At 54.7% G+C, this 18995-nt stretch overlaps 2 protein-coding genes across 2 annotated transcripts; one reads left to right on the forward strand and one right to left on the reverse strand.

Moving 5' to 3' along the window:
- Positions 1-2320: 2320 nt before the first annotated feature.
- On the reverse strand, positions 2321-8392 carry VMAC (vimentin type intermediate filament associated coiled-coil protein). Its single transcript, XM_004093265.2, is given in 2 exon segments — positions 2321-2561; positions 8229-8392. Coding segments are annotated over 2 exon segments (405 nt in total).
- An 844-nt stretch (positions 8393-9236) lies between these two features.
- Positions 9237-18735, forward strand: NDUFA11 (NADH:ubiquinone oxidoreductase subunit A11). The gene is made up of 4 exons (XM_003280586.4): positions 9237-9666; positions 16422-16514; positions 16844-16966; positions 18556-18735. Exons 1-4 carry the CDS (start codon positions 9570-9572, stop codon positions 18666-18668), a joined length of 426 nt encoding a protein of 141 aa, XP_003280634.1. The 5' UTR covers positions 9237-9569; the 3' UTR covers positions 18669-18735.
- Positions 18736-18995: the final 260 nt, after the last annotated feature.

The raw sequence follows: 18995 nt of genomic DNA on the forward strand, positions 1-18995 counted from the left end.
CATCTCTAACTTAAGCCCGTAGGATTCTCAAAGATTAAAAGCAGGCAAATATGAATTCAGTCAAATCATAGCATTCACGTACTCTCAACCCAACATATTTGAGAATTGTTAGAAACAACGAATATGTTTCCCAAAGGCTAGGTTTTGGAATTATCAGATACAGAACACAGACTTCAAATATTAGAATTGTGAGACAATAGTTATATGTGAAACCTAATATAAAAGAAAGATGGACTCATAAAATTGAGTAAGCACTAAGACCACCAGGAATGATGAGGAGGACCTGAAAAGAAAATGGATGAAATAGAACTTACAGAAAGAAAATATATAGCTGGGTCTGGTGGCTCCCACCTGTAATCCCAGCACTCTTTGGGAGACTGAGGTGGGAGGATGGTATGAGCCCAGGAGTTGGGGAGACAAGCCTGGGCAACATGGTGAGAACTCGTTTCTATAAAAAATACCCCAACACACCACCAAAAAAAAAAAAAAAATAGCTGGGTATAGGGCACGTGTCTATTGTCCTAGCTAGTCAGGAGGCCGCGGAGGGAGGATCACTTGAGCCCAGGAGGCAAGGGCTGCATGTGCATGCCGCTGCAGTCCAGCCTGGGTGACAGAGTAAGACTCCGTCTCAGAGTAAAATGAAATAAAGAAATAAAAAATGTAATTGTTGAAATAAAAAACTCAGTGGATGGATTAGACATCAGAAGAAAGAATTAATTGGTTAGACAATTATCTCCCAAAAGTAAGTCAGTATGTTTCACAGAGAGACATGAGGATAGATGATAGGGCAGAAGTTGGTGGGGTTGTGGGGGGAGGGAGATCAGAATGAGATCTAAAATATGTCTTAGTGGAATCCCAGGAGGATCTATTAAAATTATATTAGAAAGTGAGAGAAATAGAAGTTCTAAAGGTGATAGGAGGAAGTCCACATAAATCAGTCACAACAAATGTAAATGGCCTAAAGTTACCAGTTGGAGAGATGGAACTAATAAAAGAATATCCAGCTGTTTTAATCTATCATATTTAAAATATAAGGATATGAGAAGATTGAAAGTTTTTATAAATGAGAGAGAGTGATAAAGATATGCCAGTATACATTAACCAAACACAAGTGATGGAGCTTCCGTATCAAACAGAAAAGAGTTTTGGAATAGAAAGCATTAGTAAGAACTTGATGCTAAGTGACTGTTAATTAGGATGTAGCAATTTTCATATTTTATGTACCTGTCAAAATAGCCTCAAAATACAGAAGAAAAACTGATAAAACCCCAGGGAGAAATTGACGAGTCTGCCATCGTATTTGGAGATTTCACCATACCCTGCTTACCATAAGTAAGTTACACAGAATCCCCATATGTAGATTTGAATAACCAGTGAATGGACATGGTGTAATGGACAAATATAGACCTTTGTACCCAATAATTAGATATTCTGTATTCTTAAGCATATGTGGACTGTGGGAGAAACATTAATTATATATTAATTCATAAAGCAAGTCAGAAGACTTAAAAACAATTGGTACCATCCACACCATATAATTTATAATTTAAATATGAAGCAATTAAAGTTAGAAGGCAATAGTGAAGAGATTAACAAAAAGCTACAGGAATTTGGAAATTAAACACCCTTGTAATTCATGGTTTAAAAAAACTGCATGCAATTTTAGAATGCTTAGAATTGAACCATAGTTAAAATACGAAACTTCTATCTATTCCTCTCTCTCTCCCTCTCCCTCCCTTTCTGGAACATTCAAGAAGCTAATCTTTTTCAATGAAGAACACCCCAAATACTGAAAAGTAGAAAAAGGACAGATGGCATTTCATGGTAATCCCTTCCCCCAGGAGTGTAGAATGTTTCTTTAGCTTCTTTGATAGTTTGTTTATTTATTTATTTATTAAGTACTTACTATAAACCAGACTCTGCTTTAATTTGTGGTGAACAACCTAGAGATTAAGTCCTGCCCTATGGATTTTATATCAGAGTGAGAAAAACAGATAGCTAAGTCTGGAGCTCAGGGGTGAGGCCCAAGTTGGAATTATAGATTCAGTTGACCAAGGTGAAACCTGGTGTGCCCCCTCCTACTTCACACCGCCAGACATACTTCCAGAACATTTCTGCTCTATTCTTGTGTATAAACTCTTCCTTTTGAGCCTCTCTCCATAGATGCATGTCAACCTCTACTTGTCTTTTGTTGATTTTGAGGCCACTTGCCCATATAACTGGCAGGATATTGAAGAAGAATCATACCAACCTGGTTCTGCTACCTAACAGCTGAGTTACTTTGGTCAAGCTCTTGGACCTCTGAGGCTGTTTCCTAATTTCAAAAGTGGGGATATGATGTGTTAGGTCCTGGTGGGTTGCAAGGAAGAGGTACACACCCAGCCTCAGCCAGGGCATCAAGCAGCGCGGCCAGGGGTGGCCGGCGGCGGCAGATGTCCTGCAGCAGCTCAGCCCGGGGCTGCAACTGCCTAATGAGCTCGTCCCCCGGGTGCACAGTGGCCTGCAGGCTGTGGACAGTGGCCTGTGAGGTCATCAGCTGCTCCTGGAGTGTGGCAATCTCACTGGCAGGAAGGCAAGAGGAGGTGATTACGGAACTGAGGACCACAGCACCTGCTCCTCCCTGCTCCGGACCCGCAAGAGGCTCCCCATCACCTTCGGGATAAAGCCCGCATTCCTCACCACTGCCTCAGGGTCCTCCCTGGTTATGAACAGAGTGTTTGTTTGTTTTTATTATTATATTATGTTATTTTTTTTTTTTTGAGATGAAGTCTTGCCCTGTCACCCAGGCTGGAGTGCAATGGCGTGATCTCAGCTTACTGCAACCTCCGCCTCCAGGGTTCAAGCGATTCTCCTGACTCAGCCTCCCTAGTAGCTGGGATTACAGGTGCCCACCACCACGCCCGGCTAGTTTTTTGTATCTTCAGTAGAGACGGGGTTTCACCATGCTGGCCAGGCTGGTCTCGAACTCCTGACCTCGTGATCCACCCGCCATGCCCTCTTAAAGTTCTGGGATCACAAGCGTGAGCCACCATACCCAGCCTATTATAATTTTTGAGACAGAGTCTCGCTCTGTTGCCCAGGCTGGAGTTCAGTGCAACCTCTGCCTCCAGGTTCAAACAACTGTCCTGCCTCAACCTCCCGAGTAGCTGGGTTTACAGGCATGCGCCACCATGCCCGACTGATTTTTGTATTTTTTAATTTTATTTTTATTTTTTTTGCACACAAAAACATTTTCTAAAAATACATACAAACAAAAAGATGCATATCAAACATATTAGGAAGGTTGCACATGGGAAGACGGGGAATAGAAATGGGGGTGGGAATTAAAGAAAATAAATGAGAGAGGGACTTTGTATGGATCAATGATAATAATCCTCTATTTGACAAAGAAGAAGGAGAAGGAAGAGGAAGAAAAAGAAAGTGGGATAAAGGATCAGAAAGGGAGGAAAATAGAAAAAATTAGAGTGTGACTCCAGGGTAGACCTGTTTTGTTGTCGCTGGGTTGGTTGGTTGGTTTGTCTGTTGTATTTTTCATATGTTTCGCCATGTTGGCCAGGCTGGTCTCGAACTCCTAGCCCCAAGTGATCAACCCACCTCGGCCTCCTAGAGTGCCGGGACTACAGGCGTGAGCCACCACATCCAGCCCCCACATTGCGTCTGGCGTCCGTGGTAGACCTCCCAGACAGGGCGGCCAGGCAGAGGCGCTCCTCACTTCCCAGATGATGGGCGGCCGGGCAGAGGCGCTCCTCACATCCCAGACGATGGGCGGCCGGGCAGAGGCGCTCCTCACTTCCCAGAGGGGGCAGCCGGGCAGAGGCGCTCCTCACTTCCCAGACGGGGCGGCACGGCAGAGGCGCTCCTCACATCCCAGACGATGGGCGGCCGGGCAGAGACGCTCCTCACTTCTTCCCAGACGGGGCGGCCGGGCAGAGGCACTCGTCACATCCCAGACGATGGGCGGCCGGGCAGAGGCGCTCCTCACTTCCCAGATGGCGTGGCCGGGCAGAGGCACTCCTCACATCCAGACGATGGGTGGCCGGGCAGAGACGCCACCCACCTCTTCCCAGACGGGGTGGCCGGGCAGAGGCGCTCCTCACTTCTTCCCAGACGGGGCGGCCGGGCAGAGGCACTCCCCACTTCTTCCCAGACGGGGCGGCCGGGCAGAGGCGCTCCTCACTTCTTCCCAGACGGGGCGGCCGGGCAGAGGCGCTCCTCACTTCTTCCCAGACGGGGCGGCCGGGCAGAGGCGCTCCTCACTTCCCAGACGGGTGGCCGGGCAGAGGCGCTCCTCACATCCCAGATGATGGGCGGCGGGCAGAGGCCTCGCTCCTCGCTTCCCAGACGGGGCGGCCGGGCAGAGGTGCTCCCCACAACCCAGACGGGGCGGCCGGGCAGAGAGAGGCACTCCCCACATCCCAGACGATGGGCGGCCGGGCAGAGGCACCCATCACCTCCCAGACGATGGGCGGCCGGGCAGAGGCGCCCCTCAACTCCCAGACGGGGCGGCCGGGCAGAGACTCTTCTCACTTCCTCCCAGATGGGGCGGCCGGGCAGAGGCGCTCCTCACTTCCCAGGTGGGGCGGCCAGGTAGAGGCGCTCCTCACTTCCCAGAAGGGGCGGCCGGGCAGAGGAGCTCCTCACATCCCAGACGATGGGTGGCCAGGCAGAGAGGCTCCCCACCTCCCAGACGGGTGGCGGCCAGGCAGAGGCTGCAATCCCAGCACCCTGGGAGGCCAAGGCAGGCGGCTGGGAGGCGGAGGCTGCAGCGAGCCAAGACCACGCCACCGCACTCCAGCCCCGGCAACACCGAGCGCCGAGTGAGCGAGACTCCGTCTGCAGTCCCAGCACCTCAGGAGGCCGAGACGGGCAGACTACTCGAGGTCAGGAGCTGGAGACCAGCGTGGCCAACATGGCGAAACCGCACCTCCAGCCAAAGGACAAAAAGCAGGCAGGGGTGGTGGCGCGTGCCCGCAATCCCAGGCAGCCCGCAGGCCGAGGTAGGAGAATCACGGGAGCCTGAGGCAGGGAGTCTGCAGCGAGTTGACTATACTCCAGCCTGAGCCACAGAGGGAAGAAGAGAGAAGAAAGGAAAGGGAAAGGGAAAGGGGAAAGGAAAGGAAAGGAGAAAGAAGGAAGGCTGATTTTTGTATATTTAGTAGAGACAAAGTTTCGCCATGTTGGCCAGGCTGGTCTTGAACTCCTGACCTCAAGTGATCGCCCGCCTTGGCCTCCCGAAGTACTGGGATTACAAGCTGAGCCACTGTACCTGGCCTGAACTGAATCTTTCTGTCTCCGCAAAATTCATATGATGAAGTCCTAACCCCAGTGGGAGGTGTATTAGTCCATTCTCACGATGCTCTAAGGACATACCTGATACTGGGTGATTTATAAAGAGGTGTAAGTGACTCATTTCCACATGGCTGGGGTGGCCTCGGGAAACTTACAATCATGACGGAAGGCACCCTTTATAGGGCAGCAGGAGAGAGTGAGAGACCAGCGAAGGGGGAATCCCTTATAAAACCCTCAGATCTCCCTTATTGATTCATTGAGATGGAATCTAGCTCTATCATCCAGGCTGGAGTGCGGTGGTGTGATCTCAGCTCACTGCAACCTCCGCCTCCCGAGGTCAAGCAATTCTGCCTCAGCCTCCCCAGTAGCTAGGACTGCAGGCGTGTGCCACCATGTCCAGCTAATTTTTTTTTTTTCAGTAGATACAGGGTTTCACCATGTTGGCCAGGCTAGTCTCGAACTCGTGACCTCAGGTGATCTGCCCGCTTCAGCCTCCCAAAGTGCTGAGATTACAGGTGTGAGCCATTGCACCCGGCCATCAGATCTCGTGAGAACTCACTATCACGAGAACAGCATGAAGGGGAAACCATCCCCCATGATTCACTTACCTCCCACCAGTTCCTTCCACAACACGTGGGCATTATGGGATTACAATTCAAGCTGACATTTGGGTGGAGACACAAAGCCTAACCATAGCAGAACGGTATTTAGAGATGGAACTTTTTGGAGGTGATTAGGGTTAAATGAGGTTGTCAGGGTGGGGGTCTCTATGATGGGATTAGTGTGCTTATATGAAGAGATACAAAAGAACTCCTGGCTCTCTCTGCCCTGTGAGGACGCAGAGAGAAGCCAGAAATTTGCAAGCCCGGAAGAGGGCCCTCCCATAACCTAACCATGCTGGCACCCTGCTCTCGGACGTCCAGCCTCCAGAACGCTGAGAAACAAACCTCTTGTTTAAGCCACTTAATTTATGGCATTTTGTTGTTGTTGTTGGAGACAGAGTCTCTCTCTGTTGCCCAGGCTGGAGTGCAGTGGCGCAATTTTGGCTCACCGCAACCTCTGCCTCCTGGGTTCAAGCGATTCTCGTGCCTCAACCTCCCGAGTAGCTGGGAGTACAGGTGCGTGCCACCACACCCAGCTAATTTTTTATATTTTTGGTAGAGACAAGGTTTCGCCATATTGGCCAGGCTGGTCTCGAACTCCTGACCTCAGGTGATCTGCCTGCCTCAGCCTTCCAAAGTGCTGGGATTAAAGGCGTGAGCCACCGCCCAGCCAGTTTATGGCATTTTCTTATGAGAACCCTCATTTCGTCCCCTCACTCTTCCTGCAGTTCCTTCTTTTCCAGTATCTTTTCCCATCTATTCTTAGTAGGCTCTTCCTCTGGGAAGCCTTCCCTCTGAGATCCCTCAGAGCCCCATATGCCCCTTCACCACAGCCGTTGGCCACCGATGATGTAACTGCCCAGTGACATGTCTGTCTCTCCACTGGTCTGTGGATGCCCAATGGGCAAGGCTAAGTAGGTCTTACTGATGTGCCCCAGTACCCAGCAGAATGCCTGATACATAGCAGGTGCTCAATGAAGATGAATGGATGAGTGCCTGGCACACAGCAGGGGCTCAGTAAAAATGAATACGTCCAATTAGCTCTGAATTAATAGTTCCCACCTGGGACCCAGCTCCTCCCACCTCCCTGGGTGCCTGTCTCATCTCTTTCATCCTCAGCTGTCAGAAGGACTCTTCAACAATGCTGATATGGGCCAGCATGATGGCTCGTGCCTGTAATCCCAGCACTTCGGGAGGCTGAGGCGGGAGGATCACTTGAGCCCAGGAGTTCAAGGCCAGCCTAGGCAACATAGTCTGACCCCATTTCTAAAGGATTTTTTTTTTAATCAGCCAGGTGTGCTGTCGCACGCCTGTAATCCCAGCTCCTTGAGAGGCTGAGGAGGGAGGGTGAGACTGCAGTGAGTCGAGATCGCACCACTGCATTCCAGCCTGGGCAAAAGAGCAAGACCCTGTCTCAAAAATAATAAAAGAGATATGCGTGGTGGCTCATGCCTGTAATCCCAGCACTTTGGAAGGGTGAGGTGGGAGGATTGCTTGAGCCCAGCAGTTCAAGACCAAACTGGGCAACATGGCAAAACTGTCTCTACAAAAAAATACAAAAAATTAGCCATGCGTGGTGGTGGACGCCTGTAGTGCCAGCTGCTTGGGAGACAGGTGGGAGAATCACCTGAGCTCCGGAGGTCGAGGCTGCACTCCAGCCTGGGCATAGGAGTGGGGCCCTGCCTCAAAAATAATTTTAGGCCGGATGCAGTGGCTCACGCCTGTAATCCCAGCATTTTAGGAGGCTGAGGTAGGCGGATCATCTGAGGTCAGGAGTTAGAGACCAGCCTGCACAACGTGACGAAAACCAGTCTCTACTAAAAATACAAAACTTGACCGGGCGTGGTGGCGGGCGCCTGTAATCCCAGCTACACGGGAGGCTGAGGCAGGAGAATCGCTTGAATCCGGGAGGTGAAGGCTGCAGTAAGCTGAGATCACGCCACTGCACTCCAGCCTAGGCGACAAAAGCGAAACTCCGTCTCAAAAAAATAATAATAAATTTAAAAAGTTAAAATGCTGATACGATCCCCTCCTCCCCTGCTGAAGAGCCTGCTATGGCTCCCAATGCCTACGCTGGGCTGTCTGTGGTCCCTGCGTCGCTCAGCACCTGTGGGAAAGTGGGCCTGTTTGAAGTTAGAGGTCCACACCTGTGTCACTCCTCTCAACTTTACATACTGATTACTAATTCGAGTTTTTTGGTGTTTTTGTCAATCCTATACTCAGTCTAGCTTCCATACAAGTGCACACGGTTCACCCTGCCCTTCCTCGCTTTCCAGCCTCGGCTCTGCCTCCGCCTACCGCCTCGGTGAAGTCCACCTGGCCGGCCCCGGGCCTCACCAGTCCTTGGCGCGACCCAGTTCGTCTACGGCGGCGCGCAGCTGCTGGTCGTGGAGGGCCAGGTGCTCGGCTTGGGCGTGCACCGTGCGCTCCGCCGCGCGCCGGTGCACGGCCGCCAGGTGTGCGTTAGCCTCCTGGATCTACAGGGCCGGCAGCGCCGACATGTCCCAGGCCGCTGTCCAGGCCCGGCCACGGCCCCAGGCGGCCCCGAACTGGCGCAGGCCCCGCCCCCGGGAGGGCCCCGCCCCACTAGACCTCGGCGCGATTGGTCGCTGACCCCGCTAGACCCCACCCCGCAGGGCTGGGTCGTGCTCTCCTCCAACCCAAACACTACCACCGGTTCCGGGATCATGAAACTCCGCCCCTGAGTTTGGGCTCACTCTAGGATTGGACAAGATCTTGACAGCCACGCCCCCAGGCTGGCCACATTTTTTGGCGGCTCGCGCAACTCAGGCTCTGAAAACGGGATTGGTCACACCTTCGATACTGTCCCCGCCCTACTTGGAAGCTAACACCGGGATTGGCCCGTACTCCGCGAAACAGCAAGCCTGACCACGCCCCCCCGAACCTGTGGCCTGTCAGGGGTAGATCCAGGCACGGCCTCGCCCCTTCATCCCTTATACAGTCTCGGATTGGTCAAGTCCCTTTTAGGTTATTCCTCCAATTCTAGCCACGCCCCCAAGTCCAGCGCCTGTGTACTTCATCCGGCCTAGGGCGTGGGACACCCGCGGGTTGGACAGAGGCCACGTCCCGCCGAGCTTCTCGTATTGTCATTGGTCACTTTCCCGATAATCCCCGCCCCTGATCCTGTCCACGGCCCAAAACAGTAGCACCCGGCTCAGACTCCAGCTTGGTGACTGACCACAGGGCATGACCACTCGCTATACAGATTCTGACACTGGGTGTGGCCACATCCCCGCCATGCCCCGCCCCACAGTCCTTGTCTCGTCATGTCTCGCTCCTATCAACTGGAGTCCCGCTCGTCCCAGTCTGAGCCTGGCCCCTCCCCTAGTAGATTAGTCCCCGCCTCTAGTAGTCAAACCGTCCCTAACCTAGGACTCCCTGAGCTGGGACTAGCGAAATCTGTCTGCACTGATCGCAGTCGTCCTCAGTTTCACCCTCTGGGAATCGGCCTGGGGGTGCACTTGCTGCTCTCTTCCACCAGGCCTGTCCCCGGTGCGTGCGCGCGATCCATGTCCGTGTCCGCGCCTATCAATAAAGTTGCTCACTTGTTGCCGGCCCGCTAGCCCGAAAGGTTGCGCGCGCAGCCCGAGAAGTCTCGCGATAGCCAGCCGAGGCTGCCCTTGCGCTTGCCGAGGTGCGGGATCTGGGTTGCAGGCTATGGCGCCGACGGTTTTTCGTCAGTACTGGGATATCCCCGATGGCACCGATTGCCACCGCAAAGCCTACAGCACCACCAGTATTGCCAGCGTCGCTGGTGAGCGCCGGCCTGGCCCCAAGGGTGGAGGGCCGAGGCCGCAGGGAGGTCGTGGGGTTACTGGGGGCTGTTTGGATCGAACGGGTCTGGGAGTCTCGCGGGTACTCACGTGGTCGTCATCGGGGTATCTTGGGCGGTCGTGGGGGGGAGGATCTTGCGTGAAATGGATGTTGGTAGGAGTCCAGCAGGGTTGGGGAGCACTGGGAGGTCGTGACATGCGACAAGCTAGTCCCTGGGGTCGTCTGAGGCGGTCCCAAGCTATCGCCAGGCTCGGGGAAATTGTGGAGTGAGACAGGGCCATTATCAAGTCCAAGGAGCTAAGGGACCACGAGACTTTCCAACGGGGTAGCAGATTGTTAGAGGGGATCATGAGTCATGATTGGGGCATCTGAGGGCGGTACAATGTTTGAGAAAGCTTTGGGGTGGGATGAGGTCTTTCTGTGGTCAGGGGGTGCTGGGTGGTTAGGGATACCTGAAGCTTTTACTGGGACCGCCAGAGAGGTCCTAGGTGAGGTGGATCAGGAGCTACTGTGAGGGTAGCCTTGCAGGGGAATGAGGGGGACCCACAAGCCCTGGCATTCTCTTTTTTTTTTTTTTTTTTTTTTTTTTTTTTGAGACAGAGCCTTGCTCTGTCGCCCAGGCTGGAGTGCAGTGGCGCGATCTCGGATCACTGCAACCTTCAGCTCCCTGGTTCAAGCAATTCCCCTGCCTCAGCCTCCCAAGTAGCTGGGATTATGGGCGCACGCCACCGCGCCCAGCTAATTATTTTGTATTTTTAGTAGAGACGGGATTTCACCTTGTTGGCCAGACTGATCTGGAACTCCTGGTCTCAGGCAATTCGCCCATCTCGGGCTCCCAAAGTGCTGGGATTACAGGCGTGAGCCACCATGCCTGGCCGGCCCTGGCATTCTCTCATAGGGTAAATCTGAGTCTTGCCCCTTCCAGCCTGAGCGTTTCATGGGCGTCATGTCCTTTAATTCTCAGCCACAGGTCGGGACTCATCAGGTCCCGGATGGAGCTGGAAGTCCCCTTCCCTCTAATGAAGAATCTTTACAAACTGGGCCAGGCGCGGTGGCTCACACCTGTAATCTGGCGCTCAGGAGGCTAAAGTGGAAGGATCGCTTGAGGCCAGGAGTTCCAGACCAGCCTGGGCAAAATAGCAAGATCCCCATCTCTGCAAAAAAGTAAAACAATTAGCTGGGCATGGTGGTGCGTACCTGTAGTCCCAGCTACTCAGGAGGCTGAGACAGGAGGATCACTTGAAACCAGGAGTTCCAGGCTCTAGTGAGCTATGATTGTGCCACTGCACACCAGCCTGGGTGACAGAGCGAGACCTTGTCTCAAAAAATAAAAATAATAGGCCGGGCACGGTGGCTCACGCCTGTAATCCCAGCACTTTGGGAGGCGGATCACGAGGTCAGGAGATTGAGACCATCCTGGCTAACACGGTGAAACCCCGTCTCTACTAAAAATACAAAAAATTAGCCGGGCATTGTGGCGGGCGCCTGTAGTCCCAGCTACTTGGGAGGCTGAGGCAGGAGAATGGCGTGAACCCAGGAGGCAGAGGTTGCAGTGAGCCGAGATTGTGCCACCGCACTCCAGCCTGGGCAATAGAGTGAGACTCTGTCTCAAAAAAAAAAAAAAACAAAAAAAAAACCAGCTGGGCGTGGTGGCTCATGCCTGTAATCCCAGCACTTTGGGAGGCCAAGGCAGGTGGATCACGAGGTCAGGAGATCAAGACCATCCTGGCTAACACGGTGTAACCCCGTCTCTACTAACAATACAAAAAAATTAGCCGGGCGTAGGCCGGGTGCCATGGCTCACGCCTGTAATCCCAGCACTTTGGGAGGCCAAGGCGGGCGGATCACGAGGTCAGGAGATCGAGACCATCCTGGCTAACATGGTGAAACCCCGTCTGTACTAAAAAATATAAAAAATTAGCCGAGCGTGGTTGTGGGCCTCTAGTCCCAGCTACTCGGGAGGCTGAGGCAGGAGAATGGCGTGAACCAGGAGGCGGAGCTTGCAGTGAGCCGAGATCGCTCCACTGCACTCCAGCCTGGGCGACAGAGCAAGACTCCATCTCAAAAAAAAAAAAAAAAAAAATTAGCCGGGCGTGGTGGTGGGCGCCTGTAGTCCCAGCTACTCGGGAGGCTGAGGCAGGAGAATGGCGTGAACCCGGGGCAGGTGGAGCTTGCAGTGAGCTGAGATTGTGCTGCTGCACTCCAGCCTGGGCGACAGAGTAAGATTCTGTCTCAAAAAGAAAAAAAAAAAAAAAACCCCAAAGAAACAGTCTTTACAACCTGGTGTGTGTATAAGCTGAGGAATCATTTTGGTCAACTCTGTATTTCCAGCATATGTGAAACAGGGCCTGGCCAAAGTTGCGGCTCCATTGGGAGGCATTTGAATTAGGGCAGACCTAATCATCACACCCATATTTTGCATATTTATTAATAGTAAGACAGACGTTATTGTATCTCCATTTCTTACAGGTAGGGACTGAAGGTTGGAGAAGCATATTAACTGCTCCAGGGTCATTTGAAGCTGGGCTGCAAATCCAGGTCGGCTGACCTGCTCCTAGGGGTCTCTGAAGCAAGGAATGTTCCCATCAGGTCCTTATTGAGGGTCTTCAAGAGAAAGGGCTGAAGGGGGCCACCCAGGGGATAGGATCTGAAACTGAGAAAGACATGCGTGTTGGTGTTCATGTGAGAGAGTGTGTGCATTCCTCATGCATGAATACAAAATGAGTGGGCTGCGGTCTCAGGAGGCCGTTGGAGGAGACAGCTTGTCTTGGGGTGTGGTGCTGCTGAGTGAAGGGTCTCTGGGACCAGGGGGGCTTCCCAGAGGGTCTTAGAGGGGGAGGTTGGAACTTTTGACGGAAATTTTGACAGAGTTGCCACGTCAGGGGATCTCTGATGGCATCAGATTTAGATTTAGGGGTGTTCAGTGGCTTCTGTGAGCCCTCCAAGGGTGCCCAGGGGTCTTCGAGGAGGGTGACATTCATTCTCCCTAAATTTTTCTTTTTTCTTTCTTTCTTTCTTTTTTTTTTTTTTTTTTTGAGACGGAATCTCATTCTGTCACCCAGGCTGGAGTGCAGTGGTGCGATCTTGGCTCACTGCAACCTCTGCCTCCCAGGTTCAAGCAATTCTTGTGTCTCACCCTCCCAAGTAGCTGGGATTACAAGTGCCTGCCACCGTGCCTGGTTAATTTTTGTATTTTTAGTAGAGACACGGTTTCGCCATGTTGGCCAAGCTGGTCTCAACCTCCTGACCTCAGGTGATCCGCCCACCTTAGCCTCCCAAAGTGCTGGGATTACAGGCGTGAGCCAGTATGCCCGCCCTTCTCCCTAAATTCTTCAGTGACCAGCTCCACTCATTGTGCAGAACTGCTGAAACTTGTTTCTGGGTCCTCCCCTCACTGCCCCACTCACTTCATTCCGAGGCTCCCCTCACTTCTCATCTGAGGGAGATAAATTGTTTCCTGGCTGGTTTCCCTGAGTTGGGGACCCTGGACGACGGGGAGACTGTACTCGGCAGAGCCCAGGACCTGTGGGCACACGATAACTATGGATGAATGAATGAATGAATGAATAAAGCATCTTGTGGGCACCATTTGTGAGTGAATGAATGAGTGAATGTGGCACCTTGTTAGGTACTCGGTAACTTTGTGAATGAGTGAATGAGTGGCAGTAGCTGAATGAATGAATGAATTCACACTGGGTCTGGCAGTCACTGTGGGAGGCTCAGAGGGAACCAGCAGTTGGGAAGCAGAGGGAAGGGGGCCTTTTGAACGGCGCTAGGGGATGGATGAGGAGAGGTGGAGAGAGGTGGATGTGGCAGGATACCACAGCTGGATGACAGCTGGGGCAGAGTTGGGGTGGGGCAGTCCTTGACCTCTATGGGATAATCAGGGGGTCCCAGCTCGTCCACTCTCAGTTCAAGGACTTTGGAAGGGATGGAGGATGGTGGACGCACTCACCATGTCAGGCATGCTCCATGAGCTAGGGGTCCTTTGGCCAGGACCGCTGGCATGTGGGGGTGGCGTAAGGAGGTTCCGCCCAGGAGTCCCTCGGTGACGGTTCTGGGGGCGTCACTGAGTCTTGTCAGTGGTTCCCTCTTGAGATGAGAGGGTTATAAGACTGTCATGGCTGGCCCAGCCCTGGATCAGGACTCTTCAAGTCCCAGGCAGGGCTGGCAGTCCCCTCTCATTAAGAATCTTCAAGGCCGGCCGGTGCTCACGCTTTATCCAGCACTTTGGGGCCGAGGGGGCGATCACGAGGTCAGGATCGAACGGTGAACCTCTACTAAAAAAAAAAAAAATTGCCGGGGTGGGGGCGGTAGTCCAGCTACGGGGGGGGGGGGGGGGGGGGGGAGCTTGCAGTGAGCGAGATGCGCACTGACTCAGCTGGGCGAAGAGCGAGACTCCCAAAAAAAAAAAAAAAAAAAAAAAAAAAAAAAAAAAAAAAAAAAGGACATGCTCACGCCTTTAATCCCAGCACTTTGGGAGGCTGAGTGGGCGGATCACCTGAGGTCAGGAGTTCGAGACCAGCCTGGCCAACATGGTAAAACCCGTCTCTACTAAAAATACCAAAATAATAATAATAATAATTAGCTGGGCATGGTGGTGGGCGCCTGTAATCCCAGCTACTCAGGAGGCTGAGGCGGGAAAATTGCTTGAACCCGGGAGGCAGAGGTTGCAGTGAGCCGAGATTGCACCACTGCACTCTAGCCTGGGCTACAGAGCAAGACTCTGTCTCAAAAAAAAAGAAAAAAAAAAAAAAAAAAAGAGGCCGGGCGCAGTGGCTCACGCCTGTAATCCCAGCACTTTGGGAGGCCAAGGCAGGCGGATCACGATGTCAGGAGATCGAGACCATCCTGGTTAACACAGTGAAACCCCGTCTCTACTAAAAATACAAAAAATTAGCTGGGTGTGGTGGCGGGCGCCTGTAGTCCCAGCTACTCAGGAGGCTGAGGCAGAAGAATGGCGTGAACCCGGGGGGCGGGGCTTGCAGAGATCGCTGCAGCCTGGGGGACAGAGCGAGACTCTATCTCAAGAACAAAAAAAAATCTTCATAGACTCCAGCTTTCTTTCAGTTAGTAAATAAATAAAAATTTGGAAGGGGGGGATGTGTGTATGTGTGTGTGTGTGTGTGCACTGACTGAAGTGTGACTGAGGCTGGGGCTGCTGGGCCAGGAGCAGGTGGGGAGTCCTGGGGGGACCCCTGTACTGGACTCCAGTCCCTTGCCCTGGATGCAGTAGCAACCCCCTTTCCTGCTGCAGTCCCCAGACCTGGCACTCCGCTCCATCCACCTTTCTCTTTTTTTTTTTTTTTTTTGAGACAGAGTCTCACTCTATCACCCAGGCTGGAGTGCAGTGGCGCAATGTTGGCTCACTGCAACCTCCGCCTCCTGGGTTCAAGCGGTTCTCCTGACTCAGCCTCCCGAGTAGCTGGGACTACAGACGTGTACTACCATGCCTGGCTAATTTTTGTATTTTTAGTAGAGATGGGATTTCACCATGTCGGTCAGGCTGATCTCAAACCCCTAACCTCAAATGATCCGCCCACCTTGGCCTCTTAAAGTGCTGGGATTACAGGCGTGAGCCACCGCGCCTGGTCCTCCATCCACCTTTCTGAGGTCGAGCAGGAGTCCCAGGGGTTGGTGTGGGATTAGGAGAAACCAGATCCACAGGGTACTCTTTATATGTGGTCCCTTTCTCTGCATCCCGTGTCTCAGTTTCCCCATCTGTGCTTGTGGGGAGCAGATGGTCCCTCCTCTGGGCTGCTCTGAATATGAACCCCACTGCTGGATGTGAGAGTTCCCCCAGTCGCTCTTGAGGGACAGAACCAACATGAGCTGAATTGGATCTGAGGCTAGGGTGCTATTTGGGGGGGTCACTGCCAGGCCTGGCATGTCCCATGAGTCCCTTAAAGCTGAATGGGGAACTGGGGTGGAGCCCACTCCCCTGGGGCGGTCGTGGCGGGTGAAGCGTACGCTGTGGTCAGACCTGCCAGGCTCCTCATGCATAGAAGCCAGTGTCAGGGGCCAGGCAGCCAGGGAAATGGCAGAGATGGAAAAGCTGACCGGAGTGGCGAGGCTGGGTGGCGGGGGCAGCAGCCAGGCAGCCAGGTGTGCGGGACGAGCCCAGGCCCGAGCTGCCAGCAGGAGGGGGTCGAGAGTGGCAAGGAGGAGGCGTTGGCAGCCAGGCAGGGAAGCGGAGCCGCTGCCAAGGGGGATTAGGCCCAGGAGCCCTGGGCCCCACAGGAGAATAGAGCCATTGATGGGAACCTGGAGCTGGGGCCCTGGTGCCAGGGCCAGTGGGGGGCGCCGCTGAGCTGGCGGTGTGAGGCCGGAAGCAGCCGCAGAACCGAGGTCTCAGGCCTGTTCTTGTGTCCACCACGTGGATGAGTCTCCATCTGCCAGCCGGTGCCCTGCCAGGGCCAGCATGGCTGATGGGCGCCCAGCAAGTGCTCTGCAGGAGCCAGTACTGGTCAGGCTTGAGAAAGTGGCCAAGGGAGGCCTGGCGGGGAGTGGGGAAGGAAGTGAGAGGCCCCCCAACTTTGGAGCAGCAAACCCAAGTTCAAATCCAGCTCTGCCACTCAGCAGCCGGGTGCACCATGGGCAAAGAAGGGGGGCTACTGGGAGCCACCTGGGGGGCATCGTGAGGACTGAGGGAGGGAGACCACCCAGTGGGGTGCCTGGCCAAGCAAGGGTTTAGCAGCAGTGGGGTCTGAACAGCCTCCCTCCTCTGTCTCGCAGGCCTGACCGCCGCTGCCTACAGAGTCACACTCAATCCTCCGGGCACCTTCCTTGAAGGAGTGGCTAAGGTCGGACAATACACGTTCACTGCAGGTGAGCAAGCTGGGCTGGGCGTGGCTGGGCCCTTTCCTGGCACAGTCCCAGCTCTCAGAGCACATTTGACGGCTGCCTCTTCTCCCTGACTCCCCGGCCCGTGTCCACAGTGCCGGCCACCCAGAGAAAGTCGGGTGTTCCTTTATGAGGAATGCATGTAGTGTGGGGAGGCCCAGGAGACCAGCTCCAGGACTGGGGCCAGGAGGCTGCCATGCACAGTGAGCAGCCGACCCGTGGCGTCTGTCTCCATCCAGATGCTGGCAGTGAGCGCCCAAGAGGCTGCTGCTGTGCCCGTTTCGAGGCCCTTCCTCTTCCCATCTACCCCACAGCTGCTGTCGGGGCTGTGTTTGGCCTCACCACCTGCATCAGCGCCCAGGTCCGCGAGAAGCCCGATGACCCCCTGAACTACTTCCTCGGTGGCTGCGCCGGAGGCCTGACTCTGGGAGCACGCAGTGAGTGGGCCCCTCCCCACCCCCACCCTCCTCCCAGCCTGGCAGAATGACCCCTGACCTCTGCCCATCCTCCACCCTCTCTGTTCCATCCCGGATAAGAAGCAAAGCAGCCTTCTTGAACACCAGCCATTTCAGTCATAGTGACAGCTGCTGCTGCTGCTTAAGCACCTACTGTGGCCCTCTCTGACCTGCCTTGTCCCCTCCCCACCCTCCCCTCCTCACTCTGCTCCAGCCGCACAGGCCTCCTCACTGTTCCTCCCACATGCCAGGTACAGTCCTGCCCCAGGGCCTTTGCATGGGCAGTGCACTGCCTGGAATGCTGTTCCCCTCACTGTCCTGACCACCCTGTGTATAAGCCAGCATCCCCGCCGCCCTCGCGCTGTGCCGCCTTCCTTCTGCATGCCTTGTCAGAGGACACAGGTCACCAAGTTCACCCCCGTCTGCCACTGGCCTGTGAGTCAGAGGAGGATGGAGTCTCGCCCTGCCATCTCTCTCCCTGCATCTGGAGCCCTGCAGGGGAGCTGCCCCCGCAACCTTCACTTTACAGAAAAGGGTATTAGGGCTCAGGGAGGGAATTAAGTGGCCCGAGGTCACCTGGAGGAACAAGTGACCTTCTTTGCAGCCATCAGAGGGTGCAGCCCTGGTGGAGGAGGCCACGCTTGGCACAGGGGAGCCCGTCTGGAGCATGAGCCAGACACCACTCCTGCCCTTCCACAGGCCCGGGCTCGGGGTCAGTGCCCGCCTGTGCCCCTGGCCTACCCCCAGCCCGCCAAGGCTTGGGCCCTCAGGGCCGGCGGGAGGAGTGAACGAGCCCTCTTGCAGCTCAGCCGCTCTGGCCTGGCATGTTGGGAGTGATGAATGGCAGGTTCCAGGCAGGCAGAGAGGGAGGGTGCGAGGGCAGGGCCTACGCCATCACTGCTGTCTGTGCGTCAAGACCTTGGGGAGGCCTTGTCCCTCCCCAGCTCCCACTGGAACTGGTCAGAGGTTGAAGGTGGGTTGAGGTCTTGACTGTAGCCCAGCTCGGGCTGGAACTGCTCCCTGTCCCCAGGCCAGCCTCCCTGTCTCTCTTCAAAGGGTGTGAGTCCCTTTAGGTCCTGGTGTGTGAGACACACTTCCTTCCTCCTCTGGCCCAGAGGCTTCCGAGCAGAGAGCCTGGGGAAGTGGGGGCACTGTCTGGGCTCCTCGGTACACAGACCACGGGACAGATGCTTGGCCTGGCTCTGGCATCCATGGGCAGAGGAGACACTGAGACACACCGATGTGTCACCACTGCCCGGTGCCCAGCCTTGCCCCAGCCCCAGCCGGGGGCAGCACGGTGTCCTTCTCGCGGGGGGAATCAGTGTGGGGCGGGATGAGGACCCACAGCCTGGGTTCCTGCTGGGAAGCAACCTGGACTCCGGCCTCCCTCTGTGCGTCAGTTTCCACATCTCCAGAGTCTCGGGCCCTCTTCCTGAGTGACTTAATCCCTGAAGAAAGTGTCCTGTCAGGGGTCTCAGTCTGGTTCCCAGGGTGGGCACTGGCCGGGGCGTGGAGCGTCTTGGTCCAGCCGAGCCCCACCCGGGCCTGACATCATTTCCCCACTCCCACAGCGCACAACTACGGGATTGGCGCCGCCGCCTGTGTGTACTTGGGCTTAGTGGCCTCCCTGGTCAAGATGGGCCGGCTGGAGGGCTGGGAGGTGTTTGCAAAACCCAAGGTGTGAGCCCTGTGCCTGCCGGGACCTCCAGCCTGCAGAATGCGTCCAGAAATAAATTCTGTGTCTATGTGTGTGTCAGTGTCTGGAGGGCTTGATGACGGCGACACAGCGGCCGGTGAGGGCAGATCTGGGAGGGAGTGAGGAAGGGAGATAAGATAACGCCCCCTGCACACGCGCCTGCCTGCCGCCCACCGTCCCTGCCAAGGGTACCAGCCTGGCCCCACAGAACTGGTAGTGCATCAGGCTGGGGCCATCGGGAGCCCAGGAGGGGAGACGGCTGGGATGCGTCCCAGCCTCTGCTTCCACCAGTTCCCAGGGCAGGGCGGGAGCATG

The sequence above is a fragment of the Nomascus leucogenys genome, chromosome 17 (assembly GCF_006542625.1).
Source record: "Nomascus leucogenys isolate Asia chromosome 17, Asia_NLE_v1, whole genome shotgun sequence".
Classification (NCBI taxonomy): Eukaryota; Metazoa; Chordata; class Mammalia; order Primates; family Hylobatidae; genus Nomascus; species Nomascus leucogenys.

Excerpts from the sequence above, each read along its gene's own strand:
- NDUFA11 (XM_003280586.4), top strand. The coding sequence starts at position 9,570 with ATGGCGCCGACGGTTTTTCGTCAGTACTGGGATATCCCCGATGGCACC. Across the intron at positions 9,667-16,421 it reads CAGTATTGCCAGCGTCGCTG|GCCTGACCGCCGCTGCCTAC; the intron begins GTGAGCGCCGGC and ends TCTGTCTCGCAG. Across the intron at positions 16,515-16,843 it reads ACAATACACGTTCACTGCAG|CTGCTGTCGGGGCTGTGTTT; the intron begins GTGAGCAAGCTG and ends TCTACCCCACAG.